Below are 19,424 nucleotides of genomic sequence, written 5' to 3' on the forward strand. Positions count from 1 at the left end.
TCAGTGGTAGAGCGTCGGTCGGCCTGGCGTGCAGAAGTCCCAGGTTCGATTCCCGGCCAGGGCACACAGGAGAAGCGCCCATCTGCTTCTCCACCCCTCCCCCTCTCCTTCCTCTCTGTCTCTCTCTTCCCCTCCCACAGCCGAGGCTCCATTGGAGCAAAAGATGGCCGGAGCGCTAGGGATGGCTCCTTGGCCTCTGCCCCAGGCGCTAGAGTGGCTCTGCCCCGGAGGGGCAGAGCGTCGCCCCCTGGTGGGCGTGCCGGGTGGATCCCAGTCGGGTGCATGCGGGAGTCTGTCTGACTGTCTCTCCCCGTTTCCAGCTTCAGAAAAATACAAAAAAAAAAAAAAAAATTTTTTTCAGACTGTACAAAACAGCTTCTATAACATTAGCAAACCTGTAAATTCTTTCTTACCTCTCCAAAAGCTCCTCGACCAATCACCTTTAATATTTCAAAGTCTTCTCTATGTAATCGCATCTGTTTCACTTTAGAAGTAAATGGTTTAGCTGAAATAAAAAGCAACATCATTACTTTCTTAATGAAGTGCGATGCAAATTAATATAATGGTATCTCTTAAACCAGTGGTAGTCAACCTGGTCCCTACCACCCACTAGTGGGCGTTCCAGCTTTCATGGTGGGTGGTAGCAGAGCAACCAAAGTATTTATATAAATAAAAAGATAGACTTAACTATAGTAAGTTATTTTATAAAGATTTATTCTGCCAAACTTAGCAAAAATCCGACATAAAGTACTTGGTAAGTAATTATTACTATATGCTTTAACTTGCTGTAACTCTGCTTTATAAATTTTATAAAGTAAAGTTACTTCCCTATTTTATAAATCACCATTACTGTGGAACCGGTGGGCGGTTAGAAAATTTTACTACTAACAGAGATACAAAAGTGGACGGTAGGTATAAAAAGGTTGACTACCCCTGTCTTAAACAATAAAAATTAAAGTTGTGATTAAGAATTATGCCAAAGCACGTAATAATTTCAAACTGTATTAATAGATTTAATTTCCATAAGAAAACAGTGCATCTCCTTTATTTCTTATATATGAATTTACTTTAGTGAAGATGTCTTTAAACAGCAAATAACATATGAAATAATGCTAAATAACAAATGAGACCAGTTTTCATGTTAAACATTCAGTGTACTCTAATTCTCAATGCTAGATACATATTTTAACACAGGGTCAAAGAAGTAAAAGCAAATTTCATGGCACCAGAGAAAGCTTCAGCAAATCCTACCAAAAATTTAATATTTCTTTCACATTCATTCTTGTATTTATCTTTTTAACATGCCTTTAGCATAAGTCTACGCTATACAAAGCTCGGTGGCAACCCCTGGAGTTTAAAACAAGTATGGTCCCTTCCTTCAGAAAAGACAGTATGCGCGCGCGCGCACACACACACACACACACACAACACAGAGTAACAATGTGATAAAGTTTCTAACAGAGGTAAACAAAGTGCTTTGGGATCAGCGAAAATGGAACACATTCTCTAACAAGAAGTAACATAGGAACTGGAACTTCTTTCCTCATGTCCCTCTTTATTCTCATACAAAAAAGACTTAATATGATTAAAAGGTCATTATATTTGGATACAGAAGCCAGAGTGTGACAAGATTAAAAGATTAGCAGAGTAAAACAGACACAGTAAGCCTTAAACTTGCTTTGGTCAGAAGGTATTTAGCGCTAACTAGTTTAGAAAAGAGGGGTATTCCACATTGCATAGCCCAGTATACTAGAGATTTCTGCACTGGTGTTTAGATTCTAAAGAAAGAAAAAGAGAGATTGCATCTCTGTTTGAAATTCACACAAAAGAGAAAAGATCAAAGGAAGAGATCAAATCTGAATGAAGGTATCCTTCGATAACAAACTGTGAGAGATGTAAAACCATGGCAGCCATGGAAGTGAAGACTTTGATAAAATGATCAAGGTATCCTGGTTTTGACCAAATTGGACTAGACAAATTGTGAGACTGTGGCCACTACAGCCAGGTTTCCAACAGGAAATAAACTACCCTAATTTGAGGAAAGTCTATTTACAAACAAACTGTTTACAAAGGTGTAGGAGAGGGAATATTAGGAAACAAGAATAGTGCAGTAATCTGAAACTAGGGATCCTCCCTTTCCCGGTTTCTACACCAGCCTATTAGAAATATTTGGTTAAGAACGATAGGTATGGAATATATAAACTACGAATAAAAATGTGGAGCCAGTCATTGTGAGACTAGTGCTGATCTAGTTGCCAGCCAGCGCTGGAAAACATCACCAAGCAGACTACAAACATAACACTTAGCAGTTAAGTATATCTTCTACTTGTCTTTACAGTCCCCCCACCCTCAGGGCTTCTAAATGACCTGACACCCAAGCAAACCATATGCACTATATTTGTCTCTAAATCCAAACAGTACTTTATTAGATAATTATAGTTATTTGTAATCCAGTTTTCTTACATAATAATCTACGTATATACTTTCCTCTGTATAACAGCCTACTCATCTAAAAGGTCAGAAATCTAGTTATTTCAATCCTCTTAAACACTATTGCAAAACAGGAAAAACTATCTTTAAAAACTAGAGTAACAGCCCTGGCCGGTTGGCTCAGTGGTAGAGCGTCAGCCTAGCGTGCGGAGGACCCGGGTTCGATTCCCGGCCAGGGCACACAGGAGAAGCGCCCATTTGCTTCTCCACCCCTCCGCCGCACTTTCCTCTCTGTCTCTCTCTTCCCCTCCCGCAGCCAAGGCTCCATTGGAGCAAAGATGGCCCGGGCGCTGGGGATGGCTCTGTGGCCTCTGCCTCAGGCGCTAGAGTGGCTCTGGTCGCAACATGGCGACGCCCAGGATGGGCAGAGCATCGCCCCCTGGTGGGCAGAGCATCGCCCCTGGTGGGCGTGCCTGGTGGATCCCGGTCGGGCGCATGCGGGAGTCTGTCTGTCTATCCTCGTTTCTAGCTTCAGGAAAATACAAAAAAACAAAAAAAACTAGAGTAACAGATATACAATTCAGGTAAACAAGTAGTTGTTAAAATGATCTTTCAGCAAAGGTACAAAGGGTGACAGTATGACAGAAAAATAAATATTATCTTTCCACAGAGTAGTGCATACCCTGAAAGCACCTGAGTGCTGTAAAATCACACATAATTAGGATGAAATATTTAATTAGTTTCCCAAGTTTTATGGAAATCTGTAGCATTAACATAAATTAAAAGAATAACCGTTTATTCTTTACACCCTAGGCAGGGGTCCCCAAACTTTTTACACAGGGGGCCAGTTCACTGTCCCTCAGACAGTTGGAGGGCCTCCACATACAGTGCTCCTCTCACTGACCACCAATGAAAGAGGTGCCCCTTCCAGAAGTGCGGGAGGGGGCCGGATAAATGGCCTCAGGGAGGCGCAGTTTGGGGAAGCCTGCTAGAACCTACTAGTTCAACTCTCATTTCTTTGACATTGCAGTACTATTCGATTTTCAAGCATTCAAAAACGAGTTGTTTTTAAGTCACAAATTTCTTCAGAAGGCTCACTGTTTACTAGTCATTTATTTAACTCACTCAAGAAGTATCTTAAATACCCACTGTGTGCCAAACATTTTATAAGATGTGAGAGGTACCAAGGCGAATAAAATAGTCCCTACCTTCAAGTAAACAAATTATGCAGTAAGTGTTACTCTCCCATTTGAAACTTTCAGTGGGGTTGAACACAGTCAGCTAATAAACAGAAAATTATGCTCACATTACAAGAAATCAGAAAAATGCAAATAAACTTACCACAAATATTTGATTATTTACCAAACAAATGGGCCAAAAATAAAAACTCTATTATATTTTGGTCTATTTTCACTTTTTTCCTTACCAGTGTTGCCAAAAGTTTGCATATTTTACAAGTTGTTTTCTAAATATACAATAGATTTGTTGATCCTTTCTAAAATTCTGTTTTCTCCTGTTTAAGTAGGTTCATACTTGAATTTACATTAAATTGATGATGACATCGGATCATCTACAACAAAATGGTGGGATCTTGATTAACATTATATGGAGTGAAATAAGTAAATCAGAAAAAAACAGGAACTGCATGATTCCATACATCGGTGGGACATAAAAATGAGTCTAAGAGACATGGACAAGAGTATGGTGGTTATGGGGGGAGGGGGAAGGAGGGAGAGGGGAAGGGGGAGGGGGAGGGGCACAAAAAAAATTAGATAGAAGGTGATGGAGGACAATCTGAATTTGGGTGATGGGTATGCAACATAATTGAATAACAAGATAACCTGGACATGTTTTCTTTGAATATATGTACCCTGATTTGTTGATGTCACCGCATTAAAATTTATGTATAAAAAAATAAATAAATTGAAATAAATGAAAGAAGAGGTTGATATTAACCTCTTCATCATGAATGCATACATCATGCAAAAGGTCTCATCAAAATATGTATTATTCTAACCTGGGACACTGAGGTCCCAGGTTCAAAGCCCTGAGGTCATTGGCTTGAGAGTGGGATCATGGACATGATCCCAAGGCCTCTCTGGCTTGGACCTAAAGGTCTCTCTTGCTTAAAGCTCAAAATCGCTGCTTTAAGCAAGGGGTCACTGGGTTGGCCTGAGCTCCACCACCTGTGCTGTCAGGGCACATAAGAAAAGCAATAAATGAACAACTAAAGTGATGCAACTATGAGCTTCTCATCTATCTCTCCTTTCCCTCCCCCCCCCCTCAAATCAATGGAAAAAACTTTTAATGTATTATCCAACTAATTAAGTAATGTATAAATAAAATAACAAGATCAAGCTGGGTTTATCCCAAGAATGCAAGGTTGTTATATTAGAAAATTGATTAACATAAATCACCACATTAAAAGATTGAAGAAAAATACCTCAAAAATATATTTACCATAAACATTGTTCAATAAAATTAAACAACCAATCATGCTATTTTTAAAAAACCACACTTTGACCCTGGCCAGTTGGCTCAGTGGATAGAGCATCAGCCCAGTGTGTGGACATCCTGGATTCAATTCCTGGTCAGGGCACACAGGAGAAGCTAACATCTGCTACTCACCACACCCCATTCTTTCTCTCTTCTCCTCCCAAAACCAGTGGCCCAACCGGTTCAAGCATCAGCCCCAAGCACTTAGGTAGCTCAGTTGATTTGAGCAGTGCTTACAGACAGGGTTGCCAGATGACTCCCGGTAGGGTGCATGTGGGAGTCTGTCTCCTCTCCTTTCACTTAAAAAACAAACAAACAAAAAACACTTTTAGCTAATGAGGAATACAAGGTAATCTCCAAGAACTGATAAGTGACAGCTGTAACAGCAGCAGCAACATAACAGCAAGCATACACTTAAAGGTAAAATATTAAAAACATACTCTTTAATACCAGGGAACAAACAAGGATGACTTTTATTAAAATAATTATCACTTTTATTTAACATTATAATAATGATCCAAGTAAGTGCTATAACTAAAGATATAAAAGACAGGATTGAAAAAGAAGAAAAAAAACTAGAGCACAGGACACTATGACTGGGTTAGAGAAAAAAACTTTAATCAAGGCAAAGTATAAAAATAATAAATTTAATTTTGTAAAATTAAGAATATTTTTCCATCAAAAAGCACCATAAAGGCAAGACACTAATCAAGAGCATTTAATTGTGACATAACTGAAAATGGATTAGTATCCAGAATATACACTGATCTCCTACTAATTTATAAGGGAAAAAAAGCAAGCCAACTGAAAAACAGTGCAAGACAGGCACTCACAGAGAAGAAAACACAAATGACCCATAAACACATCAGATATCCAAAGTCACCAGCAATTAAAAAAACTGCCCTAAAACCACAATACAATTTTAAACCCATCTAATTGGCAAAGAACTTAAAGTCAATACAGCAGTACCTTGAGATATGAGCAGACCAACATACGTTTTTGTTTTTTTTGTTTTTTTGTATTTTTCTGAAGCTAGAAACGAGGATAGACCGTCAGACAGACTCCCGCATGCGCCCGACCGGGATCCACCTGGCACGCCCACCAGGGGGCGACACTCTGCCCACCAGGGGGCGTCGCTCTGCCGTGACCAGAGCCACTCTAGCAACTGGGGCAGAGGCCAAGGAGCCATCCCCAGCACCAGGGGCAGAGGCCAAGGAGCCATCCCCAGCGCCTGGGGCAGAGGCCAAGGAGCCATCCCCAGCGCCCGGGCCATCTTTGCTCCAATGGAGCCTCGCTGCAGGAGGGGAAGAGAGAGACAGAGAGGAAGGAGAGGGGGAGGGGTGGAGAAGCAGATAGGCGCTTCTCCTGTGTGCCCTGGCCGGGAATTGAACCCGGGACTTCTGCACGCCAGGCCGACGCTCTACCACTGAGCCAACCGGCCAGGGCCCCAACATACGTTTTTTAAGATACAAGCTGCAAATCTGTATTTTTGTTTGAGATCTCAGCGAAATTCCAAGATACGAGTCATGATTCAGGAAGCTGCCACTAGTTGGTGCGTTCGCACACAGGTCCAGTATCAGCAGCACAACACTAGCATTTCATTCTTTTTCACGTGTTACCTGCAGAATCAAGTCAAATCTCATGCGCTATACTCGTTCTTGCGTCATTTTTGCATTTTTTACTAACTTTTTTGTATGCTATCATGGGGCCAAAGAAAGTGAGTGTAGATGGTGGTGAGAAGAAGAGAATGATGTCAATAGAAGTAAAGCAAGAAATAATAGAAAAACATGAGTGTGGTGTACGAGTGACTGAACTGGCAAGGCTAGAGCCTTGTACGACTGCAATACATCTACAATTTGTACCACCCTTAAACAAAAGCTTGCCATCAAAAGCGCAAATCCAGCGAAAGGAACTATAATTCTGTCCCAATTAAGGACAAATATCCATGAAGAAATGGAGAAGCTTCTGCTGGTGTGGGTGAAAGAGAAAGAGCTGGCAGGAGATACAAGTAACGGAGACTGTAATATGCGAAAAGGCACGTATTATTTACAGCGACTTGAAGAAGAAAAAAACATCAACCTCAAAAGAGACAGCAGAAGATACGTTTTAAGGCAAGTCATGGCTGGTTTGAAAATCTCAAGAAGAAATCTAGCATCCACTCAGTGGTGAGGCATGTTGAAGCTGTGAGTACTAACATTAAGGCAGCTGAGGAGTACATAGCACATTTTGCTGCGCTTATCACAAAGGAAGGCTACATCCCCCAACAAGTGTTCAACTGCGAGGAAAACAGGACTATTTTGGAAAAAAATGCCCCAGAGGACTTTCATCACCGCAGAGGAGAAGAAGCTGCCAGGCCATTAACCCATGAAGGACAGCCTGACCCTTGCATTGTGTGCAAATGCTAGCAGTGACTGTAAAGTAAAGCCACTGCTAGTGTATCATTCTGAAAATCCTAGAGCCTTTAAGACTCACAAGATTCTTAAAGAAAAACTGCAGGCTATGTGGCGTGCCAATGCTAAGGCATGGGTTATGCGGCAGTTTTTTATTGAATGGGTAAATCTCGTCTTCTGTCCTGCAGTGAGGAAATATCTTCAAGAAAATAAACTTCCGCCTAACCAGGTGGTGGCGCAGTGGATAGAGCGTCAGACTGGGATGCGGAAGGACCTAGATTCAACACCCCAAGGTCGCCAGTTTGAGCACGGGCTCATCTGGTTTGAGCAAAGCTCACCAGCTTGGACCCAAGGTCGCTTGAGCAAGGGGTTACTCAGTCTGCTGAAGGCCCGCGGTCAAGGCACATATGAGAAAGCAATCAATGAACCACTAAAGTGTCGCAACGAAAAACTGATGATTGATGCTTCTCATCTCTCTCTCTTCCTGTCTGTCTGTCCCTATCTATCCCTCTCTCTGACTCTCTCTCTGTCTCTGTAAAAAAAAAAAAAAAGAAAAAAAAAAGAAAGAAAGAAAATAAACTCCCGATGAAAGCATTACTAATCCTTGAAAATGCTCCAGCCCACCCACCTGGTCTTGAAGATGACATTCTCGATGAGTTCAAATTCGTGAAAGTCCTCTACCTCCTACACAACCGACTTCAATCTTGCAACCTATGGATCAGCAGGTCATTTCCAACTATAAAAAGCTTTACACAAAGCACTTGTTCCACCACTGCTTTGAGGTGACTGAGAATACAAATCTAACCCTTCAAGAGTTTTGGAAAGATTGCTACAACATCGTGACATGTTTACGCATTATTGACTTGGCATGGCCAGAGGTTATAAGAACCTTGAACTCGGCATGGAAAAAGTTATGGCCTGATGTTGTTGCAGACAGGGACTTCGAAAGATTCAAACCAGAGACCGAGACCGAGGTAGAAGCGTTGGAGGAGATTGTGTCCCTTGGAAAGTCGATGGGTCTCGAGGTAGATGAGGGTGACGTAAATGAGCTCATCGAGGAACATGAGGAAGAACTCTCAACTAAGGAGTTGAAAGAGCTACAGACGATGCAACATACAGAGCTTCTGCAAGAGATTAGTAGTGAGGAGGAGGTGAAGTCGGAGGAAGGGATTTCTACAAGTGAAATTAAAGACATGCTGGCAATGTGGGAGAAGCTTTCAAGTTTCATTGAAAAGAAACACCCAGAAAAAGTTTCAACTGGTTGTGCTTCAGCACTTTTTAACACACTTGTTTGTCATATTTCCCTAACATTTTAAAAGGCAGGCAAAAGCAAACTTCTTTGGATAGATTTTTATTCAAAAGTCCTGCAAGTGAAAGGGCTGAAAGTGCAGCCAAAAAGGCAAAAACAGGTGATGCTTAAATGAAAAACACGTAATGTTAAGCTTAGGTTAAGTTTAAAGTTAAGAAAGTGCATTTTTTTTACAATTAAGTTTTTGTGGTTTCATTTTAAGTAAAGAAAGTGCAGTTTTAGTTTTGTTTAAAGTAAAGAAAGTGCAGTTTTAGTTTACATGTCTACAGTGCCTGCATCCCTTCCTCCCTCCCTCCTCCTCCGCCATTCACCTCTGTTAGCCACAATTGTCTGTCTCCAAGGTAAGAATACAGTATAGTACTAAATAACAATTTTTCTTTTATTTCATATATTTTGTTATGCATTGGTAGAGTATACATGTGTGTTTCTAAATTAAAAACTTGTCTTTTTTCATAATTTAGAATGGTATGGGAATGTTTCACAGGGCTGGAATAGATTGAATCTATTTCAGTTATTTTAAAATGGGAGAAATTTGTTTGATGTACAAGTTGACTGACTTACAAGCTTGGTTACAGAACAAATTAAACTCGTATCTCAAGGTACCACTGTAATACCAAGCTTTGGCAAGAACAGCTTGTCAACTGCTAGTGGATATGTAAATTAATACAATCACTTTATTAAAGTTTGCCATTTACCTAATTCAATTGAATGTGTGTATATCCTACAACCCAGAAATTCCCTCTTAGGTACATAATAACAGCATCTAGAGAAATCCTTGTATATGGGAACTAGAAAACATGTATTACTCAGCATTATCCATAATCATGAAAACTGGGAAACAAATGTCCATCTAATGAAGATGAATAAATAAATTGCAGTTCAGTCATAACATCAAATAATAAATCGATGTGAAAATACATGACCCATAGCTATTTTAATTAACATGGATAGATATCAAAAAGTACTTGAAAGTCACAGAAAATTACAATATTTCATCTTTATAAAGTTAAAGAACAAGCAAAAATAAATGACATATTCTATAGGAACACTTAGAAAAATGATAAACTATAAAGAAAAACATGCAAATTTCACCATGGTGAATTCTTCTTCAGAAAAGAGACACAGGGGTTTCTAAGATCCTGTTAATTTCTTAAGCTGGATCAGTGGTTCAAGGATGTTCATTTTATTACCATCCTTTGAATTGTACAGAAAAGTTTTATGCATTCTTTCATATATATGTATGTGTTTTATATATATATATGTACTATGTATTATATATATATATAAAAATTCATTTTAATGAAAATAGTTCCAAATTTTTCTATTTTGGCCAGAAGTTTTTCAAAACTTAATATTCTTTCAAATCTGAGAAACTACAGATGTTCTTAACTAAACCTGACAACATAACTTTAATTTCAGTGATCAAGTTAAATGAAAACAGCTGATCGTAAGAAAAATGAACTGAGAAGAACCATTACTAGGGTTACTATTCACACTCACACACAAAAAGTTCTCTGAAGACATGTTCCTGGGAAGAGCACATTACTGGCTGATTATAGATGCTTCAACCTACTAACAGGCGTCCCCAAACTACGGCCAGCGGGCCGCATGTGACCCCCTGAGGCCATTTATCCGGCCCGCCACACATCCGGAAGGGGCACCTCTTTCATTGGTGGTCAGTGAGAGGAGCACTGTATGTGGCGGCCCTCCAACGGTCTGAGGGACAGTGAACTGGCCCCCTGTGTAAAAAGTTTGGGTACCCCTGTAACAACTTGATCCCTCAAGTAAAATGATCATCTTACTGATAATTAGTTCAAAACCATTTTCTATTCACATCTTAAGAAGCGCTGCTCAAGAGTTATCACTATACTTCTTGTCCTCATAACCCTACCTTTGCTACAACAGAACATATCTATAGACTTCTCACTCTTACCTCTGATTGAAATTAATCTAATCTGACATCACTTATAAACTCAGAACTATCCTCCTCTAATGAAGAACCTAAAACATGCCAAAGGATGTAACTGAAGCAGATCTCATTAAATGTCTCTATCAACTTAACTTGATCTTTGCTTCCCTTATCTTCAGGACAACCACAAATGTATCTGATTCTCTGGATTAGTTACTCATTATCTGCCCAGAGATTATAGAGATACTGAAATTAGCAGACATGTGCTAATACTCAAGGTTCCCAATGAATGAATGAACAGGAAGTCTCAGCACAGAAAGAGAATCAATCATCTATCTATACTTACTTTTTTTGAAGAATCAAATGGAAATTCTAGAATTGAATGTACTTCAAAGCAAAATGAAAATAATGAGCAAAGAGCCCATGAACTTGAAAATATATTCATAGAAATATACAATCAAGCCTGACCAGGTGGTGGTACAGTGTATAGAGCAGGGGTCCCCAAACTACAGCCCGCGGGCCACATGCGGCCCCCTGAGGCCATTTATCTGGCCCTACCGCACTTCCAGAAGGGGCACCTCTTTCATTGGTGGTCAGTGAGAGGAGCATAGTTCCCATTGAAATACTGGTCAGTTTGTTGATTTAAATTTACTTGTTCTTTATTTCAAATGTTATATTTGTTCCCGTTTTGTTTTTTTACTTTAAAATAAGATATGTGCAGTGTGCATAGGGATTTGTTCATAGTTCTTTTTTTTTATAGTCCGGCCCTCCAATGGTCTGAGGGACAGTGAACTGGCCCCTTGTGTAAAAGTTTGGGGACCCCTGGTATAGAGCGTCGGACTGGGATGTGGAGAACCCAGGTTCAAAACCCCAAAGTCCCGGTTGGCTCAGCGGTAGAGCGTCGGCCTGGCGTGCGGGGGACCCGGGTTCGATTCCTGGCCAGGGCACATAGGAGAAGCGCCCATTTGCTTCTCCACCCCCACCCCTCCTTCCTCTCTGTCTCTCTCTTCCCCTCCCGCAGCCAAGGCTCCATTGGAGCAAAGATGGCCCGGGCATTGGGGATGGCTCCTTGGCCTCTGCCCCAGGCACTAGAGTGGCTCTGGTCGCGGTAGAGCGACGCCCCGGAGGGGCAGAGCATCGCCCCTGGTGGGCAAAGCTTCACCCCTGGTGGGCGTGCCGGGTGGATCCCAGTCGGGCGCATGCGGGAGTCTGTCTCTTCCCGTTTCCAGCTTCAGAAAAATAAAAAAAATAAAAATAAAAATAAAAAAAAATAAAAAAACCCCAAAGTCACCAGCTTGAGCACAGGTTTATCTGGTTTGACCAAGGCTCACCAGCTTAAACTCAAGGTCATTGGCTTGAGCAAGGGGTCACTCACTCTGCTGTAGCCCCCACCCCCACCCCCGTCAAGGCACATATGAGAAAGCCATCAATGAACAACTAAGGTGCCAAAACGAAGAACTGATGCTTCTCATTTCTCTCCCTTCCTGTCTGTGTGCCCCATCTGTCCCCCTCTGTCTCTGTCACACACACACATACGCACAAACACACAAAAATAAACAATCTAGCCTGACTAGATGGTGGCGCAGTGGATGGAGCATCAGCCTGAGATACAGATGACCCAAGTTACAAACCCCAAGGTCACTGGCTTGAGCATGGGCTCACCGGCTTGAGCTGGGCTCATCAGCTTGAGAATGAGATCACTGGCTTGAGCATGAGATCACAGACATGACCCCATGATCAATGGCTTGAGCCCAGAGGTCACTGGCTTGAGCAAAGAAATAGTAGCTCAGCTGTAGCCCACCCCCTCCCGGTCAAGGCACATAATGAGAAAGCAATCAATGAACAACTAAGGCGCCACAACAAAGAACTGATGTTTCTCATCTCTCTCCCTTCCAGTCTTTGTGTCCCTATCTGTCCCTCTCTCTGTCTCACTGAAACTGTCTCTCTCTCTCTCTCTCTCTAAATAAACAAGCAATCTAAAGAAAAAGACCTTAAGAAAGGCACCTATGAGACATCAAAAGGTAATTAGAATCTCAGAAGGAAAGAATAGAGAGAATGAGGCAGAAAATATTTAAAGAAATAGTGACTGAAAAGTATCCGATTTTAGTAAAAGACAAACTTACAAATCCAAGAAAGTCATGGACTCTCAAGCAGGTAAAAAACTAAGAAAATTTCATCTACTCACATTTTTCTCTAAGATAAAGATTTACTTTATCTTACTTTATATACTTCCATTATAAGGCACTTCTGTCACAATCTGCTTTTTAAAAATAATAGTAATGGCCTGACCTGTTGGTGGCGCAGTGGATAAAGCGTCGACCTGGAAATGCTGAGGTTGCCAGTTCGAAACCCTGGGCTTGCGTAGTCAAGGCACATATGGGAGTTGATGCTTCCAGCTCCCCCCCCCCCCCCGTCTCTCTCTCCTCTCTAAAATGAATAAATTAAAAATTAAAATAATAATAATAATAATAGTAATGTGGTAACCTGACTGTCAACACAAGAAGCAGCCGACTGGTCCTGCTTCCTCAGAAATACACTTTAAATATCACCAACCATTCCACTGCAATGCTTTAACCAAATACTAACTTCAGAAAGCAACTCTGGAAAAATGAAAAGACTATCAAATAAGCCTGTTAAAATAAATATTTTTAAAGCTATTTTATACCATTAATGTATACAATAATTCATTTCTGTGAAAATAAATTCATCTACCTCATGTTTTTATAATTACTAGGTCATGCTATTTCTTTTACTAGGGCAAAACTCATATATGGATTTTAGGGGGGGAAATACTATTTATAATGGCAAGTTACTAAAAACAACCTAAATGCCAAAACGTAGAGAAACATATTTGAATAAATGACATAAATGCATAATGATACTATGTAGCTTTTGCTTTAGAAGGGGAGGGGGGAGACCACTATAAACTGACCGATATGAAATGATCCCCATGCTATATTAAGCAAGCATTCAAACTCAAAAAGGTAAAATAAAGTGAAGATCACAATGCTAACAAGTGGCCCAAACAGGATTCAAACTCGAATCTGTCAGGCTCCAAAGTCTCTCCAATATAACATACTGCCCCCTTCTTCACAACATTAAAAAAAAAAAGATGCTGAAATTAAGAGAGCCAAATATAAAATAATTCTAATTTTTGCCTGACCAGGCAGTGGTGCAGTGAATACAACGTCGGCCTGGAATACTGAGGACCCAGGTTCAAAACCCCGAGGTTGCTGGCTTGAGCATTGGATCATAGACATGACCCCATGGTCACTGGCTTGAAGCCCAAAGTCACTGGCTTGAACAAAGGGTCTCTGACTCAGCTTGGGCCCCCAACCCACCCTCATCAAGGCACATATGAGAAAGCAATCAATGAACTACCACTAAGATGCCGCAACAAATGCTTCTCATCTCTCCCCCTTCCAGCCTGTCTGTCTGTCGCGCTCTCTTGCACACACTCTCTCTCTCTCTCTCCCTCTCTCGAGCGTTAAAAAAAAATCTAAGTTTTAAAAAAGACCTCTTTGCACTTGTAATGTAATGTACAAAGAAAGCAAGTTTCTATCGCAGCCCCTAGCACACTGCTTGGTTCATCGTACACTGTCGAATGAATAGATAAATGAATGAATGATTCTAAAACAAAAAGTTCAAAGTTCCATTATGAAATGTCAGGAATAACACACAAGGTATGCCTTTTTCTGTGCTGAATGTAACGCAATATCTAAACATACCGACTCCTTCAATCCATCCCTTCAGCCTCCCTACTTCTACAACTACTGTTAGGGTCCAGCAGAAACAGACTGCTGGTTGCAACAGGCAATAGTGATATAGCTACCATGGCATGAGAAAGGAACCTAGTTAGAAATTCCAAAAGAAAAGAGTGGATGGAGGAGACACATAAGGTTTTCGGGCATAAAGACAGAGTTTCAAGGCATAGAGAAGCCTAGAAGAGAGCCAGGAGTACTGGAGCAAGAGATTTTAACCTTCCCTTCACCCCTGGTGCTGCTTCCTCCCTCTCTCTCAGATTTCTCCAGTGGGTTGAGAATTCCTCCAGTTTTCCTCCCCTTTATCCTTTCTACTGCATGTCCTTCTATGGATGCTGATGCTAATCTGCAGTAGAGTAACATGAGACTTTGGGACTGATGCTAAAACTAAGGCAGGGAGACAGAATAATTCAGGCAGAGGGAAGAGGGGGTAGAGAAATATGAGGGAGCAGTGACAAAGAGTAATTACTGAAACCATATTGAAACTTCTATCAGCTATATCAGGTTCTGTATCTATATTTTCAAATAAAATTCAGTGTGCACTTTTAAATTAACATATGATAAAAGATTATGAAATATATGTGACTATATATACTAATCACTTGTAATGTACAAAGAATAAAATTAAAAGTGGTATGTTTTTGTGGTTTTTGTTAACAGATACTTGAGAGCAAGTGTAAAATTGTGTCTTATTCACTTTAAAACACCTAAAACAGTATCTTTGACAGATACAAATAAATAAAAACAAAAATGTGTGTGTGTGTCTGACAGAGACAAATAGAGAGAGAGAGAAACAAGTAGGAAGGGAGAGAGACGAGAAGAACAATTCTTTGTCATGGCACCTTAGTTGTTCAGATTGTTTTCTCATATGTCCCGTGGGGGGGGGGGGCCCTCCAGCCAGCGACCTCTGGGTTCAAGCCAGCCATCTTGGGGTCATGTCTATGATCCAGTGCTCAAGCCGGCGACCAGGCACTCAAGCCCAATGAGCCCATGCTCAAGTCAGCAACCTTGGGGTTTCTAACCTGGGTCCTCTGCATCCCAGTACAAACGCTCTATCCACTGCACCGCCACCTGGTCAGACCACATTTTTAATATTTGAGTTATTCTGGAAGTTTCAAAGTAGTCCATATGTATATATGGTTTGGGCAATTTAGTAAGCAAAAGTAACAGATAGGACCATCCAACAAACACATAGAAATGCTGAATAAAATAGACGAGAAATTTTAAATAAGCATTCAAACTCAAAGCAGAGAAAACAGGGTGATAAAGAGACGAGGGAAATCCTCAATAGCCAGAATTAATTAAGTATAAGTTTAAACCAAATTACTCTTGTACATGTCATCACAGAAAATATCACCTAGTTTAAAAAAAACAAAAAACATTAGCCTGTTAAGCCATCACACAGCTGATTCACATAGATGCTGTCAGCTAAGAGGTTACAGACATCTGTTAATGAACATCTATACCTACCTGATAAGCAATTCCAAGTAAAAGATATAGTACAAAGAATTCTGAGCCATTCGTACAAATAGCATATACTGAGCAATCTACATTATGACTAGTACTTGAGTATTTTAAAACTGCAAATTGCAGTTAAAAATGTATCTCATCTCTTTATAGTTACACTTTTAAAGTTTGCAAGTTTAAAGAAATTCTAATGTATTTAAGATTAACAAGCTATTTCTAGAATCTAACTGTAAGACAAAATTCAGAATAAGCATGAAAAAATTTAAAAACAAAGGTTATAGATAGGTGTAGATCTGGTCCTATCAGATATCAAAGTTCATATAAAGTTATTATGAACTCAAGTCAATGGGAAAATATTTAAATATATACTTAAATAAATGGAAGGGCTATGTCCCAATAAATCTTTATTTACCAAACCATGCAGTGAGCCAGATTTGTGAGCCCTGGACCAACAAATAATGTAACAGAAATAAGCTCAGAAACAGGTCCAACAATTTATGAAAACTTAGTATAAAGTAAAAGTGGAATTTCAAATCAGTAGTGAAAATAAAAAAACTGACCCACAATTCACACACCTCAAAAACTAATACCATCATTAAAGAAATAAATATATGTAAAAACTGTAGTACTAACAGGAAAAAATAATGGTGCATATTCCTTTAGTTTTGAAGTAGAAAACATTGTCTTTTGGGGGAGGTAGTTAGAGGAAGGGAGATAGTGAGGCAGACTCCCGCATGCGCCCCAGTCACCCAGTCAGGATCCACCTGGCAGTCCCATCTGGGGCCAATGCTCAAGTACTGAGCTATTTTTTTTTTTTTTTTTTTTGTATTTTTCTGAAGCTGGAAACGGGGAGAGACAGTCAGACAGACTCCCGCATGCGCCCGACCGGGATCCACCCGGCACGCCCACCAGGGGGCGACGCTCTGCCCCTCCGGGGCATCGCTCTGTTGTGACCAGAGCCACTCCAGCGCCTGGGGCAGAGGCCAAGGAGCCATCCCCAGCGCCCGGGCCATCTTTGCTCCAATGGAGCCTCGCTGCAGGAGGGGAAGAGAGAGACAGAGAGGAAGGAGAGGGGGAGGGGTGGAGAAGCAGATGGGCGCTTCTCCTGTGTGCCCTGGCCGGGAATTGAACCCGGGACTTCTGCACGCCAGGCCGACGCTCCACCACTGAGCCAACCAGCCAGGGCTGAGCTATTTTTAGCATCTGAAGCTGGGACCAACCGAGCAGAACCAATCGAGCCACTGGCTGGTGAGAGGGAAAGAGGGAGAGAAAAGAGGAGAGGGATAGGTAGGGAGAGAAGCAGATGGTCACTTTTCCTATGTGCCCTGACTGGGAATTGAACCGCAGACATCCATAGGCTGGGCTGATGCTCTATCCACTAAGCCACCCACCAGGGCAGAAAACACTTTCCTCAGCAAAATGTAGCATATGGCCAGAAGCCATGAAAGATAAAAATGCTAGATTTACCTACATAAAAACTTAAGTATTATGTAAGGTTAAAGATAACAAACAAAGTTAATTTAAAAAGAACACTGAAGCCTGACCAGGCGGTGGTGCAGTGGATAGAGCGTCAGACTGGGATGCAGAAGACCCAGATTCGAGACCCCGAGGTCGCCAGCTTGAGCGTGGGCTTATCTGGTTTGAGCAAAAATTCACCAGATTGGACCCAAGGTCGCTGGCTCAAGCAAGGGGTTACTCGGTCTGCTGAAGGGCGATGGTCAAGGCACATATAAGAAAGCAATCAATGAACAACTAAGGCGTCGCAATGCACAACGAAAAACTAATGATTGATGCTTCTCATCTCTTCGTTCCTGTCTGTCTGTCCCTGTCTATCCCTCACTCTGACTCTCTGTGTCTCTGTAAAAAAATAAAAAAATAAAAAAAATAATAATAATTTTAAAAGAACACTGAAAAATACAGTGTGTCCGTAAAGTCATGGTGCACTTTTGACCGGTCACAGGAAAGCAACAAAAGTCGATAAAAATGTGAAATCTGCACCAAATAAAAGGAAAACTCTCCCAGTTTCATACCTATTCAGTGCAGTTCGATGTGGGCTCCATTTGTTGCCCTACACACATCCAAACAATAGTGAAGTTCTTGCCACACACGGATAAGGACGTCTGGTGCAACAGAGTAAATAACGTCTGTGATTCTGTTTTAAATGATTAATGTCGTTGATACGTTCAATGTACACATGTTGCTTCACATAACCCCAAAAGTAAAAGTCTAAGGGCATCAGATCCGGGGATCGTAGTGGCCATGACTTGACAGAACCCCTGCCTATCCACCGCCAGGGGAATGTTCTATTCAGAAACTGACGAACAATGGTGGCATAGTGTGGAGGAGCTCCGTCCTGTTGAAAGATGGAAATTGTGGCACTGCATACAATTCCAACATGTCAAGATATGACTTTGCCTTACACAGACTGCTCCGCGAAAAAAAATGGGCCTATCACCTTATCATGCATCAGGCCACACCACACGTTCACTTTTGGGGTGTTACATTCGTACTCAACTTAGGCATGAGGATGTTCAGCAGCCCATATTCGGATGTTATGGCGATAAACATGTCCACAGATATGGAAGGTCGCCTCATCGCTAAACACAATCTTCTGCAAAAATCTTGCATCACTGTCGATCTCATGAAGCATATCTGTAGCAAATGCGCATCGTGTGGATCTATCCGCAGGTTTGATAGCGTGCAACAGCCGCAATTTGTACCCCGTAAAACAGAGACGTTTCTTTAACACCTTATTAACTGTAGTCTTGCTTAGGTGTAATTGTAGAGCACACACACGCACAGATTTTTTAGGGCTCCTTAGGTAGCTATCCCGTATAGCCTCTATCTGATGGCCTACCAGAATGGGGTTTCTCCACCAAACTGCTGGTTTCCTTCAACTGCTTATCCCACCGAGTAATGTTATTCCTATGTGGTGGCGCTTTGTTATAAACGCGCCAATATTCACGTTGCACTTTGGTCACAGATTCAAATTTAGCGAGCCACAGAATACACTGAACTTTCCTCTGTACCATCCACATCTCGACTGGCATGGCCATGGGCTGCTCCGCTGTACACACGGTGTTATGTCATCATCTGCGCATGCGCACATGCTGCCACATCATCCTACAGAAACTGGGAGGGTTTTCCTTTTATTTGGTGCAGATTTCACATTTCTATCGTCTTTTGTTGCTTTCCTGTGACCCTTCAAAAGTGCACCATGACTTTACGGACACACTATATATATGCAATAAATTCTTAATTAACAAGAATATATAGAACATATAGTTTTGACACATCAGTAAGAAAAAGACTAATATTAGAAAAACAGGCAAGGTATGTAAGAGGGTAAAGAAAAGAAAGCCATATGAAGATTGTCCCACACCTGGAAGAACATCACAGATTTATATGTTAAAGTAACAAGTATCAATTATTGACCATGAAATAGGGAGGAAAAAAAATGCTGATAATATCCTATTCCTATAAAACGGGCACATACAAATACTATTACTGGGAGTTTAAACTGGTATCCAGTACCTTCAAATATTTTATTTCTTTATATATCTTAGATTTATTCATTTTAGAGAGGGGGAGAATAGGAGAAGGGGAGAGAGAGAGAGAGAAAGAAGGGGGAAGGGAGGAGCAGGAAGCATTAACTCCCATAT

At 41.0% G+C, this 19,424-nt stretch overlaps 1 protein-coding gene across 8 annotated transcripts in view; it reads right to left on the reverse strand.

The window, feature by feature from the left end:
• CDC42BPA (CDC42 binding protein kinase alpha) overlaps positions 1-19,424 on the reverse strand; it is a 230,502-nt gene that overhangs the window by 180,900 nt on the left and 30,178 nt on the right. For all 8 annotated transcript variants that reach the window (XM_066381642.1, XM_066381622.1, XM_066381611.1 and 5 more), the window contains one exon: positions 414-505. In XM_066381642.1, coding sequence (XP_066237739.1) covers positions 414-505 — 92 coding nt within the window. Of the gene's footprint in view, positions 1-413; positions 506-19,424 lie in introns of those variants that run through there.

Source organism: Saccopteryx leptura, chromosome 1, assembly GCF_036850995.1.
Source record: "Saccopteryx leptura isolate mSacLep1 chromosome 1, mSacLep1_pri_phased_curated, whole genome shotgun sequence".
Lineage (NCBI taxonomy): Eukaryota > Metazoa > Chordata > Mammalia > Chiroptera > Emballonuridae > Saccopteryx > Saccopteryx leptura.